We start from the raw sequence: 16735 nt of genomic DNA on the forward strand, positions 1-16735 counted from the left end.
AGTTGCTATTCCAACTCACAGTCACCATGTGTGACAGTGAAATGCCCTGGGGGGAGGCATAGGTTGTCATCTTTATAGGAGCGCTTGCCAGAGTAGTGGGGGGTGGGAGGTTCACACCAGTGACCTTTCGGTTAGCAGTGGGGCACTTAGAGCCACGGCATGGCCAGTGCTCCTTTAAATCTCGCTGCTATTAGGCTGTGGAGTCAGTTTCAGCTCAGAGTGACCCTGTGTACAAGAGTGAAACCCTGCCCGGGCCGCACCATCCCCACAACTGTTGGCATGTTTGAGTCCCTTGATGCTGCCACTGTTTCCTGTATCGACCTATCTTGTCCAGGGCCTTCTTCTCTTCTGCCACCCCTCTACTTTACCACGCATGATGTCCTTCTCCAGGGACCGGTCTCTCCGGACAACACATCCAGAGCAGGTTCGACCAGTCTGGCCATCCTCGCCTCTCAGGAGCATTGTGGCTGTACTTCTTCCAGGTCAGCGGTGTCTGTGCGTTCAGCCATCCGTGGTCCTCTTCCACCTGCTTCTCGCCCCACAATCCACAGGAATCAGTCCCTCTTCTTTGCTCAATGTCCAGCTGTCGCGCTGATGGAGAATACCCTGGCTTGGGTCAGGCGCATCTCGGTCCTCAAAGTAACCTTGCTTTTCAACACTTTAAGGAGGTCTGGTGCGGCAAACCTTGACACACTTGGTGGTGGGGGAACAGGTCCTCGATAAATACTTTTGAGTTGTAGGATGACTGCATCCACTCTCCACCAAAATTGATGAGGAGAGGGGAGCGCTGTTTGGGGAGAGAAGCCTGTAATCCTCATTGGATGGGATTCCTCCTCTAGTTCCTTGTCCTCCCCCAGAAAACCCATCTGGAGCTGGTACCCTCCTTGCCCAGAAGGGGTGCAGGTGGGCTGGGGCTGGGACTGCCCCCGCCCTTCCCAGTCTCACATCATCTGCGTTGTAGCCAGAACATCTGGGGACTGATGCTGATACCAGGCTCCAAAGTGGTTGCCATAGTCCTCGGTGGGCAGGGCCCCTGCCTTGGGCAGATCCCACAAGGATGGAAAGGGTGGGGAGCAGGGAGACAGGGATGAAGGGGCCGAGGAGAAGTCCCCTTGCTGCCTCACCGAGTTCTGCTTCAGGAGTTTCTTGTATTTGGAGCGCTTGTTCTGAAACCAGATTTTTACCTGTGGGGAGGGAGAGGGGGGGAAGAATGGGCAGGCAGGCAGGCAGAGTGCATGGGGTGTGTGTTAGTGCTACTGCCAGATGCAGGGTCCCCACGGTAGGGTAGGGCTCAATCCTCAGAGAAGAGAGGGGAGGAGGCAGGAGCTTCGGCTCCTGTCCTCCACAGCCCCAAGTCCCCCTAGGTCCGACACGACCCCGCCTGCCTCTCCATATTTGGTATGCTAGCCTCGACCTGTATGGACTCTCCCTACCCCCACACATCCCCAGCTTTTAACATATGCTCCCCCCCTGACCCTTAAGGAGGGCAGCTGTGAACACCCCACTGGAGAACCCCGACAACAAGGCCAGGGTCCTCTAGCATCCAGAGGGGGGCGGACAGAGCAATGGTGAGAGGGGTGGGGCTGGTCCCACCTGGGTCTGTGTGAGGCCCAGCTGTGCGGCCAGCTGAGCCCTCTCTGGCAGCGCCAGGTACTGCGTGTGCTGGAAGCGCTGGTTCAGGTGCTGCAACTGCAGGCTGGAGTAGACGGTTCTGGGTTTGCGCAGCTTCTTGGCTGAGGCCTGTGGCCGGGGCTGCGAGGCCTCCGGAGACAGGGGAGGCTTTACTGAGTCTGGGGAGCAGCCCAGGATGACTAGTGGGGGTGAGAGAGGGTAGAGAAGTCAGGCCATGGGTTCATTTGCATGTCATTTGCATTCTGGGGGACTTAGGGATAACCCCTGGAACCTGTTGTCCCTGTATGGCACTCCACCTTCCCTGTGCACCAAGCACTACAAGACTTAGTCCCCTGTCTTCAGGGCGCTCCCCTCTTGGGGCCCTTGAGGGCAGGCGGAGGAGGAACCGTGCTCAGGACAGGAGGACATCCCCAGGGGACGTCAGGGTCTGTGGCTGCACTGCAGGTTGACTTGAGGTGGGATGGGCAGAAGGGCTTGTTGAGAGGACAGAGAGGGACATTCCAGGTGAAGAGAACTCAACAGCAGGGCTCAGACAGACGCCGAGACAGTGTCAGCATGACAGACCAGAGGGTCTCCCCAGCACCTGAGCTTATCACCTCTTACAAGCTGTGGCCTGAACCCACTGGGAAAAGTCACCAGGCCTCCCCTCCTCCCTGAGGCCACCCTTGTCACCCCCAGGAGGAGATGGGGTTGAAGTGTAGAAGGGGATGAAATGCTCTGGGGTTTCCACACTGTCTGCCCCTGAACACGGCCACAGAGAGAGCTGGATGCCAGCCAGTTCCCTGGCCGTGTCACCACCCACCCCCCACCCACCCCTGCTAGTCAGGCTCAGCACACACACATCAAGTTCTCCCGCTGGCTCGCCTCGGTCACACTGTCCTCAACGGGCCTATAAAACTCACCCATGGCCTCTGCACTGCAGACTTCTCAGATCCACCCCCTATGCCCAGCCAATTGCCAGAAAAAATCCTCTGGTTTCCGCTCCACCGCAGCCTGCCCCGGACTCAAGCCTAGACCCTGCTGCTGGCAGCCCAGCTGTTAGCCCAGAGATCGGAGCCTCTCTTACAGTGTAGACCAAGGGGCTGGGAGTGTGGGGGTGTGGTGAGGACTTGGAGTCCAAGCAGACTGAACTCTCAGCAGTCTCTGCACCCCACTTCTGAGCAGACCACCCCAAGTTCCTTATTCAACAGGGGCCTGTCCTCACACCAGCTTCTGTCACTGCTGGCTCTGCCCAGGTCAGGACCATGGAGCTTTAGGGCCACCCTCAAGGTGCCAGGTGTACCTGTTCCTCAGTGGGGAGCCAGCACACACTTAGAGCCAAGCCTCTCCCGAGATGGGCAGATGTGGGGGGAGGGTAAATAGGCAGCTCCTCAAGTCCCCTTTCACACCCAATGTTCCACTCGGGAGTAGGTTGGACCCACCATTTTCAGTAGGATAATGTCTTACTTCTATTTCAGGACACTGTGTGTGTGGTTTATCGTAGGATCTCGGGAAGCCCACAGAGCAGGACTTCTCCCCTCTCTGGTCCTTAGACCAGGCAAAGGGAGGGCAGAGTGTGCAGACAGTTCTGCCATCACCACTCCCCTTTCCAACAGTTTTCTTATAGACAAGACATTGCATTCTGCAAGTGCGTGTGCGCGCGTGCGCAGGCACACACACACAAGTACATGGTACTCCCAAACCAAACTCACTGCTATCGAGTTGATGCGCATTCATAGAGACCCTATAAGACAGGGGAGAACTGCCCCCTTAACCCTTCATGGGACTAGAAAGCCCTGTCTTGCCCCTGAGGAGTAGCTGGTGGTTCTGAACTACCGACCTTGCAGATCGCAGCCCAGCTCAGACCCTCTAAGCCACCACTACTGTACTAGCTTATATTTAAAAGAAAAGTCTAAAGGATTCATCTGTAGAGGCTAGATCTGTAACCTACCCCAAGCCACCCCTCACCCAGGGACAGACCCAGCATCCAGGGAAAGGCAGCACACTATTTGCCAAAAAAACACGGGAGCACTGATAGTTTGACTGTTTCCATACAGAGTCAATTTTCCAGGGTTAAGAACCTGGAAAACAAGTTTTGTCCATGCAGGAGGTAACAAGTCCAAATCTCTAGGGTTGCTTCTGGCTCTGATGGCTTATGAATCCGGGGTGCCATATGCAGGGGCAGCAAGGTAAGGGCGGGGCACCTATCTGTTTGGGCCGGCTCCAGTGGAGTCTCCTGGTGGATGTTCATCCTTAGAAGCCTCTACTGTGTCCATGGCAATCATGGGGGCATGAAGGGTATAGTACGCGCTGACTAAGGCCTCCTAGTGAGCACTGTCTCAGGAGTCCTGCCGAGTTCCAGGTAAAAGGAAGTAGGGCCTAATTGATCCTATAGTCATGGGCTAGCAGGGCTGGACAGCAGAAGGAGCCAAGGTCACAGACATGCTGGGCTGCTGGCCCTAGCTTGGCTACCTCCATTGAACAATGGGTGAGGAAGCTCCCACCCACAGGTTCTGCCAGGTCAGCGGCCAGCCTAGGGCTGGTGAGGCAGTGCAGAGAGGGAAGTAGGGGAAGGAAGGAAGGTGTACCAGCTCCGGAATAAACCCACAGTTAAGAACGAAGGGGCTTGGGCTTGAACACTGCTTATAGAGACCAGAGGACTGAGGACCACCCTGAGATAGGCAGATGGGCGACAGGGGGAAGAGAGGATGTGAATGTGGGGGAAAATCTTGGGGAAGGGTCTAGGGCCGCCCACATTGGATTGCTTCAATTTTCCGTTACATGTAGGTGCACAAAACCCCGCTGCTGGCGGGTGGGGTGGGGTAGGGAGCCCTCCCACACAACTGCAAATGGAAACCAGGTCGGTCTGGAGCAGCAACCAAGATAGGCTCGCCCCCTCCTCTCCCGCCCCTCCCCCGTCTCCCGCCCCATCTCTTTGCCCTCCCCCCACCTCCAGATCCCGAGTGGAATAGGAGCAGGCTTGAATCCCGCTAGCTACACCGGACCAGGCAAAAGCGAAGTTTAGGGGCACGCAGGAGCCAGACTCCGACAGCGCCAGACTTACCTGCCTCCTGCTCTTGCGGGTGCCCAGTGGCGGGGTCGCGGAGGGGCTGAGGGGGCGCTGCAGCCTGCTGGCAGGGCAGGTAAGAGTCACCGGGGGTCGCTGGGCCGGTGTAGGGGTAGGGCAGGAGGTGGCCATAGGGCCCCGAGTAGGAGAAACCGGGGACGGAGGCAGCTGTTGAGGGCAGGCCAAGAGGGTGGGCAGCCGCTGGCAACGGGGCGGGGGCGAGGTCCGGGAAGACAGCTTTGGAGGCGTCGCGGCCAAGGAGAGGGCAGGGCAAAGAGGTCATTGCGGTCGGGCCCCAGGCCGGAGAGCCTAGGCCATGGCCCGGACGGTGTCCACTTTCTGGGCCAACTCTTTTTTGAGATTCGGGCGTTGGATCTGGTGGAACCCCCCCAAATCGGTCCCCCCACACTTAAGATCCCCGAGAAAGTGTCTGTGTGCCGCCTGCAGCAGAGACCTCGCTCCTGGGAAAAGGGGTTCCAGGGGGGCATGGCTTTTCCCCTCCCCCCTAAGCTCCAGGGGGGGCCCATCTCTTGGGTTCGGTTCTCCGGATCCTACAGGGGCCCCGCCTACTTAAGCGCCCGGGATTGGCTCCCACACGCGGTGACCTCACGGAGGCCTGGAGCCCGCCCCCTTCCCCCCACCCCCAGCTCCGTCGCCCCGGTGGGGAATTTCTGCCGGGAGTGGGGAACTGCACCGGCTCTGCGGGCATCTTCTCCGGGAGGCGTACCCGAGGGGCAGGGTGCGTGGTGCAGCTTGGGCACCTGGTTGCCCAAAGCGCGCAGGGAGGGAGCTAGGCGCGCGGAGCCGGAGCGGCGCAGCGGCGGCGGGACCTGCGAGCGATCGCGCTTTCCGGTTCTCGGAGGTCGGCCGCGTGCCTCCGGCCCCGCGGAGAAAGAACCGCCACGGAGGGGCCGCGGCGGCGGCGGAGCCCGCAGCGAGCGCGCGGCTGATTCAGCGCGTCGGAATGCGTCGCCGCCGCGCGCCCGCGTTTGTTGGTAAACAGACGCCAGGCCGGGGGAGGGGCCGCCGAGCCCAGCCCGCCCCGCACGCGCCCCCGCGCGCATGCCCCCGCGAGGCGCCCTCCGCCTGGCACGCCGCCACCGCCGCGCCCCGCCGTCCGCCGCCCCGGCTTCCGCGGCAGACAGGGGCCCCGGCCTGGTTGCGATGCCAGCGTTCCAGCGGCCCCGGGCCGCTGCAGGGACCTGCCGTCGGGGCTTCTGCCGGCGCGCGCCCCGCCTTCCTTGGCGCCGCGAGACACGGACACCCAGCCGGGGCCGGGACCAGACTCGGCGGCGCGGGGCGAGTCCGGTTGGATGGTAACTCAGAGGGCGCGGCGCGGCTCGGTAGCGGCGTTTTTCCAGGCTACCTGCAAAACCTGACATTGAGCGCTCACGCCAAGGCCTCAATGGACGTGTGCTCACGTACACAAGCGTTTGTTCTGCTCTGTACACAGCTACCTAGAGACTCCACTCCATGACCACCACAGGTACCTTCACAGATACCAACACACCAGCATCCTTCCCCAGACAGGAAAAGGCTCATCTAAGGATCTGTAGACACAGGAGGGAGACTCGACTGGCCAGTACCTAACAACCAAACACAGGACACAGGCCTGGGGCAGCTTCACATGTACACACGTAAAGGGGAGCAGCAATCGCTCTGCATAACGCACCCATGACCCAGGAGAATCCAAGCAGACACTTGAAAGAGAAATTAGCATAAGAGCACTCACTGGTACCTAACCTATGAGAAACTTCTGTCTCACACAGCAAAACTGCACGTTAGGAGCAAGCCATCTCCAAGCGCACCAGCCCCCACAGCATGCGCGCACACCGCCCTAGGAGTGTACTACCAGGGTATGCAGATCTATGTACGTGTGTGTGCACACATGCACTCTCATCCCACTCCAAGCGAAGGTGACAGTGTGTGTGTGTGTGTGTGTGTGAGTCTTCAGAATTGGAGGCAAGGGTGGGGCAGCCATCAGGGACCGAGGGAAACCTGGAGGTGGAAAAGTACTGGGGGTGCAGAGGCAGGAAGATAGAAGACAGGTGTGCAGGGGTGGATCTGGGTCCCCAGGTGTCTGGGAGGGGTGTGGAGTTGAGCTCCTTTCCCTGGAAAGGGCACTTTCTTATCCCAAAGAGCACTTCAAACTGTAAGGGGCAGGTTTGATTCCCCCCTCTAAGAAAACACTTCTGCGCACTGCCTCTTCCCCCCCCCCCCAGTTTTTTTGCTCTGGAGCCTCAGCCCTCTGTAGGGGAGGGGGCTGTGTTGGGGAGCCTCTCCTCCTGGTAGCTGGAGAGCCCGGTCCCTTCTGGTCACCAGCATATGCTAACCACTGGTCCTCCATCATTGTCCAACCGGCTACCGGCTCCTTAGGGCTGGGGCTAGGAACCTAGGAGGGGGTGGCCCGCCAACCCTCCTTCTCACCAGCCCCCTTCTCTGGAGGGAAGCCAGCTTCCTGGCCTTCAGTGGGTTCCCAGGAAGAGACTCAGGATTCATCAAAGGAGGAGAGTGCAATTGGCTTGGGGCTGACTCTCCCTGAAAGCATCTCTAAGGAGGCGCTTTGGAGCTTGAAGGGAAAAGGTGAGCAGCAGGCACTTCCTCTCAGGGCTAGTTCAGGAGGCGTGGCGGTGCTGGAGCTGGCTGGAAGGGGCAGGGGTGGTCTTCCTGGAGGGGGTCTCTGCCGCAGTTGGCCTTGGGCAGTCTTCAAAGCCAGGAGACCAATAGGTAAAAGTCTCCTAAGCCCTCGGGGGCTTGTCCAGCCCGAGTGGCAGTGGAAAGCATTCTGCAGCGCTTCAGAGCTTTCGAACTTCCTCAAGGAAGCTCTCAGGCTTGCTACATCGCAAAATCCCAAACAAACCACTGAGTTCCCACGAGCAGACTCTGACTCTTCTTAGAGACCCTCTGAGACAGAGTAGAACTGCCTCCCCTCCCCCCATCCCCCAGTTTCCAAGGCTGCAAATCCTTACAGAAGCAGACCACCACATCTTTCTCCTGCAGTGGCTGGTGGGTTTTGAACGGGGACCTTTGGGTCTGCAGGTGAACCCTTTAGCCACTGTGTCCCAGGGCTCCTTTCACGCATGTCCTGAGCATCCTCAGGTGCACGCACACCTGTGAAGCAGGTACAAGTGTTTCCATCATCTATTCCCTCCTCGGAACCCTCAGGCTCCCCGGAGGACCGGACTGGCACTGCCATCTTCCTGAGGGACATGAAAGCCCTGGGTTGGGGGCTTTCTTCACTGGTGCATCCCTGGGAGGGATTCCTCTGGAAATGAGCTTCATCTTTCCACCCTGAGCCTGGGGTAGTTCCAGGCCAAGCTGGGCAAGGTGGAAGCAGAGCCTGGGGGCCAGGCAGGACTGGCTGGGAAAGGCTGAGCGTTTGATCCTGGAATGGTGAAGGAGCAGTCCAGTGGTGTGTGGGGCCAGCCATTGCCTGTGGCCAAGACTTAGTTTATCTTCTGTGAAACCATGGAACTAGACGCAAGACTGCTGACCGGGTGGGGGTGGGTGGGGTGTTTGTCATTTGCATGAATTTGAATCACCAAAATTCCAGATTCCAACTTAAAAAGCAAGAAGGTGAAGATGAAGAGGGGGATGGTGTGTGTGTGTGGGAGACAAGAGAAACTAACCTTTCCACTACTTGAGACACAAGCCAGGAAATGGCCCCCCAGAAGGTCCTCTGGTTCAAGCTCAGGGCTAAACGGGTAGGGTCCAGAGGAGAGGGGGTCACAGCAAGGGTCTGGCTACCCGATGTGGTGGACACCTGCTGACAGGTGCTTCTTAGTCATCTCTCATATGGTCTCCCACCTGATCCTGTGCTGCTTCTTGCATGGAACCAGGCAACAGCCATGGGGAGGGGAGATCAAAGCCTGCTGAGGTCGGCCCCAAATTCTGAGCCACCCACAAGCTAAGAATTCCAGCGAACTAGTGCCCCTCTCTGGACTCTGGACTTTCAGAACCTGCCCCCAAACCCATGGTGTGCGCAGAGCACCTTAACGGTTGCGTGTGTAGCCAGGGTCGCCTCCCTTGCTGCAAACAAGCTGCGAGGAAAGGGTGGACGGCTGTGACTGGAGTCTGACGATGAGCTTGCAGCCCTGGGACTTCTGACCAGTCCAGTGTGGATCCGCCCAGGGGAACAGATTGGTCCTTGGCTCATCTTGGGCTCACCTGTGGTACTCTGATCCAATTAACCACGCCCAAACGAAGTTTTACTTTTGTCCGTTCGCCATTAATGTTAGGTTCGATTTGGCAGGGGCTTTGTTGGTAACTCGGTTGGTTTGGGGAAACTGTGACCACTTTGGCTTGGCAGCTGCGGCTCAGGAACGTAGAAGAAATCCAGCGGATGCCGCAGCCGCCTCCACTCGGCCCGGTGCGCTCTGGATTGGCCCCTCACTCTCCACCAGGCCTGGGAAGAGCTGCGCCCCAGGAGCCCTGCTCCGCTTTGACTTGGATGTTTTGATTATTCTCTCGGATCCGAGCTCTTGGAGTGTGGGCGCCAGTGAGGCGGCAAGCCGATTTCCGAGGTCTCTAGGCACACAGCCCTGCGCTCGAGTTGGGCTCACCTACTCGCAGACGATTGGAATTCTCACCTCATTTCCCAGATAACCAGGGGGCCTCCTGGGGTTGGGGAGAGTCCTGGGGGAAAGGTCGAGGATTGAGGAGGAAAAGACAAGGGGGGAGTCATCGAGACTTTGCCACTCGGCCTGGGGCTCCACTCCACTCTCTGGCTGCTCCCCAAGCCACCCTTCTCTTAGCTTTATTTCCAAACTGTGCCCTTATTCCAGCACCACGGGGATGTTATAAATACACACATATACGAAGTCACCAAACATGTATAAAAAGAAACGCTCAGACCCTACCGCCACTGCTTCTCTCCCCACTCCGATAAAAAACAGATTAACAAAAAATGGGGTGTTTGGGAAGTGCTTTGGAGGCGCCCGGCGCAGCGGAGAGACCCACAGCGCTGACTTCGCCGAGCGCGGGGAGCGGGAAATGGTCCGGCGGGGGCCCGTGGGCGCCCGGGCTCCTTGGCGCGGGCGAGCCGGGCCGGGCGGCTCAGCCTTGGACCCCGCGGCCAGGAGGGAGGCGTCGGCGTCCGGAGCCGCGCAGACAGATAGCCCGACGGACGGCGCGCCAGACGCCCCCGGGCGAACGCGGCGAGCCGGCGGCAGGCCCCGGGACCAGCCCGGCTGCAGCGAATTCGCGGTGCTGCGGCGGGAAGGTGGCTGGCGCGTTTCCAGAACCTTCGGTCACCCGGCCGGGAAACGAGGATGCCCCAACAGCCCGCGTCTCTAGCGCCAGGCTGGGGGAAAGCCAGAGAGGCGACGTGGCAGGAGTTGGGCCGTGCGTCTAGCGGGCCCGAAAAAAGCGGGGCACAAGCAACAGCTCGCCACCGTGCACAAGCCGGCCCGCTGCCACCGTCTAGTCGCTGCACACACCCCACTAACAGCCGAAGCACACGCGCGCGAGCGCGCGCGCACACGTGTTCAGCCCCGTCCTTGCGAACCCCTGGGTTGGGCCTGGGGGCGACTCGGGGCGTATTGCTTTCATTTGGGGACTCTCGGGAGACCCTTGTGAGGCCCGATGTGGTTCTTTCTGGAGAGTTGGTCCGGCCATCTGGCTTGCAGAGGCCAGGAGGAGGAGGCAGCCTGACCGGGCTCCACTGCCTCTGGTCTGGGAAGAACAGGGGGAACGTCGCTGTGAGAAGAGAGCTGCTGGGCGCGTGGGCGTCACCGCCGAACCCACAACCTCCTACCCTTAAAGCCAAAAGGGGAAGCCCCGTTAATAAAGCGAACCAACCCCCGCAGCGGTTTCCGCTGCGCGCGCACCAGAAGTCTCTGGGCCTGGGGTGAGGGTAGGGATAGATAGACAGACGGGGGTGGGGGTGGGAGGGTGAGTAGGAAGGAGTCCGCTCAACCCCACGCTCTTGCTTCCAAACCCTCCCCCACCGCGCCTCAGAGAGCTGGGAGATGGGACTCAAGCTGGTCCAGGCGATTTAAGGAGGGGGTGGGGTCTCGCTCACCCGCGCGCCGCACCCACCCGCCATCGTCAATCATCCTCATTAATTCCCGTTGGAAAAGGATCACACGCCGAAAATTCGCCCAGGGCTGCCTGGGAAAGGCTGGGCGTCAGAGGGGAGTGGGAGGGGAGTGGGAGGGGAAAGGGTTGCACTAGTGGGGTGGGGTGGGATGGGGTAGGGGTCCAACTGGGGCCAGGGAGCACCCAGCAGAGATGCCTTTGTAAGGTGGCTGCAGAAGTGCTAATATGAATGATAACAATCATCTACTGAGGGTTTATTTGCTGGACCTAAGCCAGAAGATTTTCATGCTTCTAAGTGCTTTATATGAATTTCCTCTTTGAATTCATCATATCACCCTGAAAGGGAGCCTATTATTATGGTCCCTCTTTTACAGACAAGGGGTGTGCGGGGCTGCCACCCACTTGGCTGGGAGGTAAGGAGGGGGGAAACGTCTGAGATTGAGAATCAGGAGGCTCCGTTGCTGTGGAGGGCTCAACCTCCAGCCAAGAGCTTAAAATGGTCAGTAGGGACCAGGAGCTGAGCGGTCTCCCAGCAGCACCTGCGGTTCCCAGGGAGCCAGAGAGAGAAGAGTGGGGTGAAGGTGGGGCCCAGAGAGCCTATTTGGGAGCCTGTTGTCATGTCAAAGGTGACACAAGGAGGGAGGACTCAGTGGGGCAGTGGCAGCAGAGGGAATTGGCCCCCCGTGTCTGTACCAGAGAGGACAGAGGCAAGATTGGCTTCCAAGTTCCTGACCTGGGCAACTAAGGTCCTAGGAAGAAACCATGGGTTGGGGTTTAGAAAGTCAGGCATCTGATGGGCAGATGGGACCAGCGGCCAAGCCACTGGAACTGGTTTTCCTCCCTGCTCCTCACAGAGTATTTCCTGGGCCCTGCCAGAGAGCACAGGTGAAACTTGCATATATGCAGATGTATACAAATGAGTGCCACGGCAAGCTGGGCCCTGAGCCAAAGGCAGTGAGGCAGGACCTCCTCCACCTCCAGGGAGGAGGAAGGCCACCCTAGCCCTGACTCATCCTCTGACATGCCACCAGGAATGCCACCTCCCCAGCTGGGTTTCCTCCCAGCTTGGGGAACTTGCTCCTGGAATCACCCTGCAGCTCAGGCCCAGGAGATGGAAAACCCAAGGACAGGCGGCAGTGGCTGGGCCCGAGAGCTCTCTGAAGGAGAGTCAGGAAGATGTGCAAGAGCACAGCATGCTCTTGTGTTACTGCCGAAGTGCTTCCTTAGCTCCATTTCACAGACAGCTACACTGGGGTGCCTGGCCGGGAACACCTGGCTTGCTCGTGTGGACAGAGCTGGATTTCCAGTCCAGGCCTGCTGACTCAGTGCTCTTTGCACATCTCTGGTTTGGTGCAAGTGTAAGGAGAAACCAAAACCCCGCTGCCACCAGGTCACTGATGACTCATGGCGAACTTGCATAGGGTTCCCAAGACTGTAAACCTTCACAGGCACAGAGTGGCTGGTGGTTTGAGACCAAAAACCTTGCGGTTAGCAGCCCAGTGCTTTTCCCCCAGCACCACCAGGGCTCCTCAGGCTGAGGAGCTGGGGCGCGAACTCTGGAGTGTGGGGCTGATGCTTAGGGATCCAGTGGTCGTGGGAAAGAGACCTCCCATCCTCCCCGCTATGAAGAAGACTCTCAGCCAGCAAGTGAGCCGAGGCTCCTAGACAAGGCCAGAAGCTCTACTTCAGCACACAGCAATTCGGTGTTCTATTTTTAGATGCCTACTAGACAGGGGCCCCTCACCGCAAGGTCAGTGGTTTAAACCCACCAGCCACGCTTTGCTCCTGTAAAGATGTACAGTCTTGGAAACGTCCATGGAGTTGGAACCAGCAGTAGGATATCTCTTGGCCTGTTAGGTGCAGGGTCTATGGAGGTTGCTGTGACAGACTGGTCTTAGGGCCCTTTAAGGCCCCACCCAAAGGTGCATTGCATAATATGTGTCTATGAAATGAAAAGAAGGGAAAGTGGATATTACACAAGGAGGACTTTCAAAAGTTCTTTCTCTTTTACTGCATTTTAAATGATCTTTTGGAAATGTTCTGTTTTCTTTTAACTGCATTTCCCCACAAACTTTTGGAAGCCCCCTGGTCACAGTGGGTTGAGTTACATTGCTAACTGCTAGGTTGATGGTTCAAATCCACCAGCCTCTCTAAGAGTGAAACTTGAGTCTCCCCCAAAGGCTTTGTAGCCCCAGAAGCCCCAAGGAGCAGTTCTACTCTGTTTTGTAGGGTCGCTGGGAACAAGAATCAACTCGATGGCAGTGGATTTGTTTTCTTTTTGGTTTTATAAACCAGCGTGTGTGTGTGTGTGTGCGTGTGTGTGTGTGTGTGTGTGTGGCTATTGGGTGCTGTGGGGTCATCAACCCATGGTGATGCTGTGTGACAGAGTAGAACTGTCCCACAGGTGTTCTAGTCTCTAATTTCACTCAGGAGCCCTGGTAGCATAGGGGTTATGCTTTGGGCTACGATCGGAAGACAGCAGTTAAAAGAAAAGACAATCGCTCAGGGATGCCCTGCCTGCTCAGTGTGGTCACTGCCACCAGCAGAGGTGGACACCATAGAAATGCTTGGGTGAAATCAAAAATAAAGTTGAGGTATTGGGTCCATCCTTCCTGGCAGAGAGCATGCACACAGTAGCTTGTTCTTACGAGAGATTTCATGAAGGAGTGTCACTCTCTGGGGGAGGGAAGGGCCCTGGTGATGTCATGGTTGTGCATTGGGTTGCTAACCTCAAGGGCACCAGCTGCTCTCAGGGAGACAGACAGGGCTTTCTACTCCGTGAAATTCACGGGAGCAGTTCTACCCTGTCCAGTAGGGTGGCTATCAGTCGACACGGCATTGACGGTGGTGAGTCTGAGAGATTTGACTCTTCACTGAAGCAGACTGCCAGGTTGTTCTCTCTCAGAGCTGCTGGCTGGGTTTGAACCACCAACCTTTGGGGTAGCAGCTGAGTGCTTAACCCTTGTGTCACCAAGGCTACACACACACGCACACGTGTGTATGTGTTATAGGTAGGTATACACAGAGTTAATACTAATAAACTAGGCACCCGGATCAGGACCTGGAACATTGTCCATCCCCCAAGATCCCCGTGTGCCCTTCCTTTCCCAGGTACCTGTGTTCTTGTGTTGCTCACATCACGATTTCCCCCATTGGCCATCACCCACAGAGCTTGCTTTCCCATGTGCGTGAATGTCCCAGGAATGGTGTCATGCTGTACAGAAGATCACTGTTTCCCTCACTGGACAGACAACCTCTCCAGGAAAGACACTTTCTACTGAACCATCCCTCTCACCAGATGCCTGGCTGGGCTTGCTCCAGGCAGGGCGGGGATGAGGCCTTCACCCTCTGCCCCCAGCATAGGGCTAGGCACACAATAAATGCTCAGTGGACCGGCGGGGAGTGACCGAATGAGAATGAATGAGCCGACATCCCTCTCCTGAGGCCTGGGTAGAAGGCCAGCGGGTGAAGTTTGGGAGGGTGGCTCCTTCCAAAGGGCACCTTCTCCCTCCTGTTCTCAGGGATGAGAGTCTGTAGGTAGCAGAGGCACCTCAGATGCAGGTACCTGGCAGGGCCCAGCCAGGCACTGTGGACAGTCAGGCAGAGCTGAATTCTAGCCCCAGCTCCACCCCTTACTGACTTGGGCAAGTAAAACATTGTTGCGCCTCAGTTTCCTAACCTATAAAATGGACATACTACTAAGCCCACACTCACAGGGCTGAGAAGACTCAGTGAATTTCTCTAAGTCCCCTTGCTGCTGGCTCACTCATCAGGGGCAGTCCTGTCCCCATCATTTAGTCTTCCTGGAGGATACGGGTCCCAACTTAAGTCACAAAGCTTCTGTTCCGAGAGGGTTGGGGAGGGCCAGAGGACAGAGACGCTGCCTTCCACAGCTCCTCATCCTCAGCACCTGACACTCTGCCCTGCAGGCCAGTGTGCTCAGGACAGCCTGGCTCTCGAGCTAAACCCCAGAGCCACCCTCAGCTCCTCTGTATGGGAGGCTTTGGAGGATGGGCCCCCGCAGCAACGCCCTGTCTCCTTTCCCACTTAGGATCCCAGTGGAGCCTCATCCACCCCGTCAGGCCAGGTAGGGAGAGCAAGTGTTCCTATCTCCCTGTCCCAGGGGAAGAAACTGAAGCTCCCTGCTGAGCGCCTTGCCAGTGTGTGTTGGAGCCGGGGTGGGAACCCTAGCTTCCCAATGACTTGCACGGACATGGAGGTGGGGGCTGGGGAGGGCCCTCGGCAAATGGCGGCCACTTGGCAGCAGGAGTCTCTGGGCCTTGGGAGCGAGGGAGTGGCCTGAGGGGGCCCTGGAACTCTGCAAGAGGGTGGCAGTTTCTGAGAAACCAGGGAGCTGGCTACACGGAAAGAAGGCGGTGAGGGCCAGAGGATTGTCTGCAAAAGCCGGAGGGCTTCAGACTAAGTCCGCGCGGCTGAGACCAGACTGCAGAGAAGCAGATGGAAACCACAGGAATGCAGGTTTGGGTTCAACTTGAGGCAGACAGTGCTCCTCACCAGCATTTTCTAGAAGCATCGTGTTTTCTACCTGTCTGAGGCACCGACTTCTGCCCGAGGCTCGTCCTGGTAGGGCGTGATGATTTCATAGGGGTGCCCACTGCTGGGATGGACAGCTGGGGAGTGGGGCCTCCTCTCAATGGGTGTGTGTACAACGTGCCCTCTGCCAGTGCCCGAGAGTCAGGCAGCTCCCCATTGCTGGGGGTATTCAAGCAGAGGAGGGGGTCAGGGGAGTACTGTGAAATGAGGTTGAAAGGCCAGACAGACTGTGAGCAGGTCACCAAGAATTACAGAGCCTCGGTTTTCCCCTCTGTCCGGTGGACTTAATAACACACCGTGGAGACCAGGGGGTGCAGTGGTCAACGCACGATGACTGCCAACCCAAAGCTCAGCTGTTCCAGAGAGAAACATGACAATCCACGCCGGGGGATTCACAGTCTTGGAAACCCACCTGAGCAGTTCTGCTCCATCCCATTGGGTCGCTGTGAGTTGGAACCAGCTCCCCCCAGCGGTGGGATTGTTGTTTGACTGGTTGGATGTCACGGTGTGGTTCACCTCGAGGTTCATAATCCAAACGATGGTCGTTCAGACCCAGTGCAGTGGGAGAAAGACAGATGACAGCCAAGGAAACCCTGTGGGGACAGTCCTACTTGGTCCCACGGGGTCTCAGGGAGTCAGCATAGACCCAGTGGCACCTACCAACAGTAGCATCCAATGGTGAGGATGAAATGAGATGCTGTCAGTGGCCGGTACTGTGTCCAGCACCCTGGACAGTAAACAAGGCCGCTTTGGGGATAATGCCTGTGGTTGAGGGGCTGTGTCATGTGTCTGCTAATGTCTTTCCAACTCTGACATCGGATGAGTCTATTCCTTAAACATTAGGAAGGAATCTGAGTGGAAACCAGGAAGCAGACGGATTCAGCACAGGAGACAGCGGCACCTCTGCCCACTTCCCTCTGGAGCAGTCCTGCTCTGGGCCTGAGTTTGGGACCAGGGCCTCTTCTGTTCCTGGAGAGACTGGGAGGGCATCAGGAGCCTTGGAAAAGGCACCAAGCCACAAGGGAAAAGGCAGAAACCCCAAAACTTGCTGCTAGCGAGTCACTTCTGAGTCAGCAACCCTGTAGGACAGGGTCGAACTGCCCCGGTGGGTTTCTGAGACGGCAGCTCTGCATGTGAGTAGAGCGCCTCCTCTTTCTCCCGAGGAGCAGTAGTGGTTTTGAACTGCATTACCACTTTGCCACCAGGGCTCCTGGCAAAGGTACCATGAGTCCTTCCACAAACAGCCCAGCCTGCCCTAGAAGCTTAACCTTAGCCGGGAACCCAATCCCTGAGTGCTGAGAGGCCCATCACCTGCTCTTACCACAAGCCCTTAGTGGCCCAAGCCTCTAAACCAGCAGGATGACGTGGCACCTTGTGAGGGGGCAGTGACTCCTACATGCCAGGCGCCCCAGGCTGGGAGGAGCCCTCAGTGCCCTCGGGACCAGCCCTTGGTCTCCTGCTCCT

General features: G+C 57.8%; 1 protein-coding gene across 1 annotated transcript; it reads right to left on the reverse strand.

The window, feature by feature from the left end:
* Positions 1-941: 941 nt before the first annotated feature.
* DLX4 (distal-less homeobox 4) lies at positions 942-4961 on the reverse strand. Its single transcript, XM_075559298.1, has 3 exons — positions 4676-4961; positions 1594-1790; positions 942-1184 (listed from the first exon to the last, which is right to left on the reverse strand). The coding sequence occupies exons 1-3, from the start codon at positions 4959-4961 to the stop codon at positions 942-944; spliced, it is 726 nt and encodes a 241-aa protein (XP_075415413.1).
* Positions 4962-16735: the final 11774 nt, after the last annotated feature.

The sequence above is a fragment of the Tenrec ecaudatus genome, chromosome 10 (genome assembly GCF_050624435.1).
Source record: "Tenrec ecaudatus isolate mTenEca1 chromosome 10, mTenEca1.hap1, whole genome shotgun sequence".
NCBI lineage: Eukaryota > Metazoa > Chordata > Mammalia > Afrosoricida > Tenrecidae > Tenrec > Tenrec ecaudatus.

Bases quoted from the DNA above. Each gene is read 5' to 3' on its own strand.
- DLX4 (XM_075559298.1), bottom strand. From the start codon at position 4,961: ATGACCTCTTTGCCCTGCCCTCTCCTTGGCCGCGACGCCTCCAAAGCT. The intron at 1,791-4,675 runs GTAAGTCTGGCG...GCTGCTCCCCAG, and splicing joins CCCGCAAGAGCAGGAGGCAG to ACTCAGTAAAGCCTCCCCTG. The intron at 1,185-1,593 runs GTGGGACCAGCC...CCCTCCCCACAG, and splicing joins TGGGCCTCACACAGACCCAG to GTAAAAATCTGGTTTCAGAA.